The 8,172-nt window shown below is 37.9% G+C and overlaps 1 protein-coding gene across 24 annotated transcripts in view; it reads right to left on the bottom strand.

Annotated features, from left to right (window-relative positions):
- The window catches only part of INPP4B (inositol polyphosphate-4-phosphatase type II B), a 304,962-nt gene that overhangs the window by 26,062 nt on the left and 270,728 nt on the right, over positions 1-8,172 (bottom strand). For 23 of the 24 annotated variants that reach the window (XM_080590944.1, XM_080590935.1, XM_080590949.1 and 20 more), the window contains one exon: positions 5,342-5,496. In XM_080590944.1, coding sequence (XP_080447070.1) covers positions 5,342-5,496 — 155 coding nt within the window. Of the gene's footprint in view, positions 1-2; positions 1,917-5,341; positions 5,497-8,172 lie in introns of those variants that run through there. The other variant, XM_080590939.1, reaches the window with a different exon arrangement.

Genomic DNA, 8,172 nt, shown 5'->3' with positions numbered 1-8,172 from the left:
ATGGTTGATTCAATGCATCAAAATTGGACCTTCCTGTTACTTAGTGTCAGGCCCTTTTCAATATTTTAGGTAACGTAAATCTTTGCATCTAAAGTTTGTACCTCAAAATAAAAATGTTGCCTTTCTCAAGAACCGTAGACTGATGGAAAAAATCTACTTTGGAAGCTAGGTTCTCCCTTAAAAGTTTTGTTTATACTAACACAAGACTCTAGGAAAAGAAAATGTTGGAGAAGGTCTGATGGGCTACGGAACGAAAAGGTTAGAGCAGAACACGTGCTTCTTCTGCATAACCACTCACGCACTGCATCTCCTGCTACAAGCTCACAGGGACTGGGGGAAGGCTGGGAGAAAGGTCAAGGAAGGTCTGCACATGGATCCCAGCCTCTCATCCTGTCACTTTGCTCCTGCTTCCTAGACCACAGGAGTCACAATGCTGTTTGGCATATGCCCTTGCACGGCAAAGGTCTCTCAGCTTGGACCTATGGCTTCCACCCAGCTCATGTGGAAGCTGTTACAGCTATCCCTCCTTCTCAACTCACACATCTTTAATATGAACTTCAAGAAAAGATGCCGTCAAACACCTGTTTAAAAAGGAGCAATTTGCTTCATAACTAGGCCATCAAAAGCCCATACCTCGTGGCCCAGACCATTCATTCTTTGTATTTGCACTTCAATCAGATTTTTGATTGGCAATTTATCTGAAATAATCTGAAATATCCTTGGCTGGCATTTTAGATGAAAACAGTGTGTCCTACGTTGAGTCAAATTTTGTATTCAATGCCTGACAGGTATTGTGCCCTGCTAAGAATTATGACAGGGATGGATGAAAGCTTGGAGACTTCACCGTACACAGGGGATTTGTCACATCATTTGCTTGGTTTTACTTTTGAGGCATTATTGGAAATGCGCTCAAAAACCCAGAAGATTCTGAGCTTATTTACTACCGAAGGACTTCAGCACAGACCCTGTCACCAAGACATTAACATTCAATAGGTTTGGAAAAGAAAATAAAGAGTTTTATGAAACTGCTTTGTAACGTGCTGCCTGCCAGGGTCCAAGGCTCCTTAAGCAGTGGCCAGCTCTAAGGAAGAAAAGTAGAATTGTGTGACAGATACTGCAGTGAACTCTGGTCCATCTGTTTTGTCTCTGCTGTCTTCTGGAATACAGTTGACATTAAATGACAGGAAATATTTGTACATTGGTGAATGGAAAAACAAAATATTGACTGCAAAAAATGATGATTATAAGTGGCAGCAACATTAAAAATATGATTTCAGTATGACATGAATTGCAAGCATTTGATAAAGAAGGAATAACATATATTGATCTCCCTCATTCTGTGCTATGAATGTCACTAAGATCAATGAAAGTCACCAACATACACAAAGGAAACTGTAGCATGTACCACTATGGAATAGCTGCTTCTGTTTTTATACACACTGTAACTGCAGCATCATAATGGCTACAGTTGCACCCAGAAGACAAAACCGTATTTCAGATATTGTAAGCGATAAAGCCTGAATTCCTAGCATCATTTCACATTTTTCATAAGCTAAAGGGACAACTACTGGAAGGATTTTTGCACCTTTTTTTTTTTCTTTCTTAAAAAGCAATAAACTCCATACAGTTCATCAGTACAAGACATTAACTGTGCTAATGAATTTGTTCACTAAATAAGAGGTATTGGCAGTATTTTCCTAAACAGCATCATACAACGGGCGTGAAAACAAACAAACTGAAACATCTTAAATTGCTTCTGGTTTACTCAAAATTCACAGGATTAGAGGGACAACAGCAAAGCCAAAAAGCAGCAGCACACGAGTCCAGCATCACCAAACTTCTCCTGATGTCAAGAATGCACAAAACCAGCAGCACATGCTTCCCTTTTACAACAGCCCCCAAAGCTGTGCCCAGCACTGGCAGGAAAAAAGAAAAGCTTTACAGTTACAGGGGCACCTTTATAATTTTCATATCTCAAAATTATGGCATTTCCAATAAAGGCTGCTTTTGAATCTCCATTTGCTTTTACAACTCACTTTGTTTCACAGTACTCTCTATCTCCTACTGTTAATTCTTGAAAGAAGCCTTTCAAAGATCAATCCAGTCTGTTAGGATTCTGGATGTTAAAATTGATTTTTTCTTGTCTACTTGTTCTTTTGAAAGGCTTAAAAGCGATTTGCAGCAATCAGCATAAAGGAAGTTGATTGACAGAGTTTAACAAAGTGATCTAGAGGAGATTCATCAGGGGAAAACTGCATACATTAGAAACTAAAAGGTGACCACAGTTTTTCTCCATCTCAAAACAAAATGCATTCTTTTAGATGTGAAAAATCATTCTAAAAGCTTCTACAAATAGTCAATGAAAAGCTTAGAAAAAACACAGTTTTAAATAAGAGTCTGCAATGGTAATCAAACAAAAAGAAAGGTTAAAAAGGCAAGCATTACAACAAGTAACAAACAAATCCATTGACCTTATTCACACAAACCTCAGAATCATAGCTGCCAAACTTCCCTCAAATAAAATACAGGAGATTTAGCTGAAATGCCATTATATCTCTTCCTGTGGAAATTACGGCCTTTTTCCTCCTTGTTGCCTGACTGTTCTTTCCTTCCCAGTTTGCTCTCTCAAATTGCTTTTCCCTGCCACTCACTTTCCTTTACCTGCAACAAGAGAGCACAGCTGGAGGGTCCTTGCTGCACTCCCTAGTCAGTGGTAGAGAGGGAGAAACAGAAAGGAAAGCCTGTGGCACTTCAAGGGCTGCTCCATAAGCACCTCCAGCCACAGATGAGCAGCGGGAAGGCACAAAGAGCCCTCCTGAAGATACAGTAACTACTGCATTCCTTAAACATTTCTAAAAAATAATTTTAAAAAGCCCAAAGACAGCTCCTTAAAACTGTCCAACCAACTCTCCATGGTAATACAATGGAGTTAAATATTGCGTATCCCCACTTGACATTTTCATTCTTCTCTTCTGAATATTTTTTTTAACCTATGGTTATGTGCACAGTACAATACGGACAGAAACTAGAATAGGCAAAGGATTTGCTTATTTGGTTTCCTGATGGTGCAGGATAAATTTTTGTGCCACTGCCACTACTTGCAAGGCCCTTACTTTAAATCCCAGACAAGCCTACCCAAGTCAAAATTATTGACTTTCATTCAACACTGCAGCTACTTCAGTTCAAGGCTGTTTTAAATTCATTTGCAGGTTATTAACAGGATAAAGCTTTTATCTGCCTAAAACTAGAGCAGAACCCCAAAATAAACACTTTTGTGATGTTGCTTCAGACTCATACATCTTTTCATTTACTTTTTAAGTTTCTCCAGATTTTCTGGACTTTTCACCATTCTTCTGAGACTTCAATTTATTCTTACCTGCAAATATAACTAATGTGTTAATCATCTCGGCTTTCAAATCAGTTATGTGATAAAAAAACACGTAAAGTCCCTAACATTTTAGTCTGCAAAAACCTACTATGCTTCTGTACTAACAAGTTAATTTGTATATATCATCGAATCACAGAATGGGTTGGGTTGGAAGGGACCCTAAAGCCCACCCAGTTCCAACCCCCTGCCATGGGCAGGGACACCTCCCACCAGACCAGGTCGCCCAGTGCCCCATCCAGCCTGGCCTTGAACACCTCCAGGGATGGGGCATCCACAGCTTCTATGGGCAGCCTGTGCCAGGGCCTCACCAGCCTCTGAGTAAACGATTTCTCCCTAATATCTAATCTAAAACTACTCTTTCTTAGTTCAAAACCATTATCCCTTGTCCTATCACTACAACCCCTGACAACAAGTCCCTCTCCTGCTTCTTGTAGTCGCCCTTTAGGTACTGGAATACGTCAGGGTCTTTTTTTTTTTTTTTTAAATCAGGTTTATATCTGTGGAATTTTTCCAGTGCTATTCTACATAATAAAGTATTTCATATAATTAGTTTGCTTCTATCTGGTAATTTACTGTAACTTACACACTGTTGTATTTATTGGAGACATAAAAGAAAAAAAACATATTTGAAATGCCAACAAAAATGGAACTCAACACAGAAAACTAAGAATTTTTTCATTAATGATAAAACATGTAGTTATGAAAGGCGGCACACAGGAGTCATTCACTCACTGAAATACTGCAGAGACTAAGGGATTTATGCAAGCTAATGATACATACAAAATGATACTTCAGTTTAATACATCACACTGCACTAGCAGCTTGCAACCCAACTACACTTCGAAACCATCTCAGTCTTCTGCTCAATTACTCATTGCGAAAATTACATTTTTTTTCTTTAGAATACCTATCTTTGTTAAGAGACAAAAGGATTCTGTATGTGTAAACCTACAGATTAATCTGATAATGCCAAATATTAAGGTCAAGAACTATCAATTACAGACATTAAACATGATTGGTACTTAGATACAATCTTTACAAATCCAACTCACAATCACATTATGTATTTCACAGAAGTGCAAGAAATAATTCCATTACTTCCTTGCAGGCTGACCAGAATATTTTCTGTTAGTCTTGTAGAGACTTTTGCTATATATTACTTGAATCTTGTGGATAAATTTTGTCAACTCTTATACAATATATAATGCAGCATTCATTAATGCCAATAATGAAACAGTTTCTTTAGAGAATATAGCACCTGGATTCATTTTATGATAAAAACTCATTTGCTCAATTGTTTTTCTATTCAAAGGCTTACATAACCAAAAATCTTTACATATTCTAATTACACAGTCCTGACTATATCAGCCTTAGTTTCTGCATAGTTGTAATTTAGAATGAAACTTTTTTTTTTTAGCACAGTAAAGATTTTTATCAAATAATAGTGGCAATCATCATGAATGCAAACCTGCTTTTATTTTTAATAACATGACCTAATGAGAATTGCCATCTGTAACAAAAGCTAATTCAGCTTCCCCATTGTTGTCTAAATTTTACCTGAATGTTTTAATGAGCATATAAACATTTCAAAAATATTCTAAAAAAACAGAAAATAACTTTTTTTATTTAGAGTTACAGAATGTTGTTAAAATTTTAAGCTTTGTGAAAGTCTAAGAAATCGTTAAATGATGGCTATTTACCTTGGTCAAATTCTATAGTCAGTGGAGTGGCACTTCATAGGGTTTCACGTATAAATCTCAGAAACTGTTCATCAGTGTTAAAACAAAAGACCTTGCATGCAGAAGTGAATCAGTAGCTGGCACGCTGCTGGTTGATTCTCTGCTAAACCAGGACTGGGGCCTATCACACACTTGCAACTACCTTTAGCCAGCTCTGCAGAGTAGTTCCTGGCTCAGCTCAAAACGTAAGGGATGTGAAATAATCTCCACATACCTTCTCATGCAATCCAGCGCCCGAATAAAGAAATCTTTGTGAAGCTGATGCTCGTCCCTCAAGATGGAGCACTGCTCCAGTGTCACTGACATGGATGTCCGGTCTTTGGCACTTTTGCAACAGGTGAAACGGACACCATTCAGCTTGCGGCAAATCTGAAACACAAGCAGATGTCAAAGGATTGCTCTTCTCGCTCCTCAGGTTCTCTACACACCTGCAGACTGTCAAGATCCCACAATTCTACAACCACAGACAACTAATACAGAAAACGATATTTCTCAAGAAGAAAACTGGTATTAAAAGGTGGTAACTCAATCCTGAATCATGTGTCTGCTGACATATGATTTAACTGCCATTATAGTTAAATTATTTATTAGAGCTGCCTTGCGGATTTTCATATTCTAAGGATTATGGACATGCTGGCCTGACACAGTGGCACAAAAAGGTGAAAATGTTGCACTGAAAGGGACTGTAAATTTCTCTTTTGTTTTATAAATTTTCAGCCATAACACTTAAAAAAAAAAAAAAAAGGACCAAAAGATGATAGCTACTGATCAATCGCCCATTTCCAATTTGTCCAAATTAAACATCTTAAAAACAGATCTTAACGGTCTCCATTAGGAGGACAAGCCTGAAAATAACCTGCCCACTGACGAAAAAGAAGGCCTTATTGGTTTGAGGAGAGAGCTGCACGCAACCTTGCACTACAGTTGCCGTCTATATACTGGTTTTGCTCCCTTGATATTTACTGTAGCACACATAACGCTTGATCCCTCAAGCACATGCTTGAACTTTATGCATAGGTACCACACAAAAATTTCTTCATAACAAACTGTGGAGTTATCATCTTTTGTCTTCTTTTGTTTCAGTAGAAAGCCTTGCCTCCTGTTTTATCACCAGAAGTCAATTAAGACGGCACTGTGACACGTGCACCATGTTTTATATTTGGACTGATGAGGAACAGGTTCTGTACAAAGCAGGAGAGACGTCCAGCACCCAAGTGGTCTGGTTCGGACACAAAACACAGTTCATGGAGGATGGCCTAATTCTCCAAGTCAGAGAAGCAATCTAGTCTCAATCCTGTCCCCATGCCCCAGACCAAGTGAAGCAACAAACTGATGGTGGACACAGCAACAACCACCTACTATTCCTAGTTCTTATCACGGTTAAGCAAATTACTAAAACATCTACACTTATTTACAGGTTACCAAACCACTGCATCCAATTTCCTGAACTTGAAATATAAAGCGCTCATGTTAGTCTAGACTATAAAAGAAAAAGTTGCTTGAATTTTTTCTCACTTTCTGTGACAACCACACTATTCAATTAAAGCTTAATTGTCTCAACACCTAATGAACATTGAAAGAAAATAAAGAAAAACTTTGACAAGGCTTTTTTTAACTCAGACTTGAGAACACAAAGGACTAATTCCTCATGAGGGTATGGATGCAGACAAATCCATCTTTATACTGAAAATAAAACTAGTCCTTAATTTCAACAGCTAAACTGTTCAGTGTGTGACCCAGAACAATTAAAACTTAACATGAATGACTGCCACGGAGTGCTTGCTTTCACCTGATACTGACAAAATTCTAAGGGATAAGGGAACTATGACATATTTGAAGGATACTTTCTCACTTTAAGAAGCAACTGCTTGTTGTACCAGCCCATTAGGATATACATTGGGTTCAAACAGGAGTTTACTAGAAAAAAAAGTCAGAGAGCTGATGTGCCCAATTATGGGTCTATTTTTCCCCTGATATCATTTGTCCTAAGAAAAGGTAATACCCTCTCAACCAAGCTTTGCTTGCTTCTGTCCCTGGACAGTACCAAAAGTAAACAGTTACAAGAATAAGGCAAGGTTACAAATCACAGTGTTCACACCTCAGCCTGAGGAAACATTTCAGCTAGGCCATGGAGCACTGACTTAGCATCTTTCAGAATAGAATTGGAGCATGATCTTCATAAGATTACTTCAGCAAATAAGCACTTGTAAAAAAAATCCATTACTGGCATTCTCATAAATTCCTCTTAATGTAAATGGCCTAGACAACACTTGCAGCCTTTTAAGGTCTTTGTAAGGATGAGTAACATCTCAGAGGTTAAGTCCAGGGAATTAACGGAACCTAACTTTGAACCCAAAGAAGTATATGATATTAAAGGAGAATCTGCGTTTTCTTCCTACAATTCAAAACTGTAAAGCATATTTGCTTAAAAAAAATTTGAATTTGTATTGCAATTTAAATAATGTACTATAAGACTTTTTTTATTTTAATTTATTTTTTTAAGAAAGTGTCAAGTAGGGCTGATAATGTTGTGCAAAGAGTTAACAGCTTAGTTGAAGACATTAATTCTCTTTACACTCATGTCTTTTGAAGTCCGTGAGTCACCACGGCTACTTGAATCAAATGAGTCCTACGCAAAAACCAGGTAATCATTCTGGATGGGTGACAGCCTCTGGTGGCAAGGAGGGGAGACTAAAGCCCAAATCCGGGCTGACAGCACCCGACTGAAGTGCTGGAGTTGGTTTTGATCTGAGAAACACTCTAGGCACAACACGCAAATGGCCATAACCACAATCTGGAGGTCTCATTTTGCATATAAATTCAATCCAAATGGCTCAATCATTTTAAAGTGGATTAAGTAGAAAACAATCCATTAAATTAAATAAGCAGATAAAAAAATCCTTAGCTTCTGATTTAAAGAGAAATCTAGGTCAACATGATAGTCCAGCACAGATAAGTCCTCCGAATAATTCTGTTCACTAAGCAGCAGCAGTTAAAATAAATAATTAAAATGGGCAAACAGTGATCAGATGCTCAAGAAATCTA

This window comes from Anser brachyrhynchus (genome assembly GCF_964034855.1).
Source record: "Anser brachyrhynchus genome assembly, chromosome: 4".
NCBI classification, from domain to species: domain Eukaryota; kingdom Metazoa; phylum Chordata; class Aves; order Anseriformes; family Anatidae; genus Anser; species Anser brachyrhynchus.
Note: the sequence above shows the minus strand (reverse complement) of the source record. Positions and strands in the feature narration are given on the sequence as shown.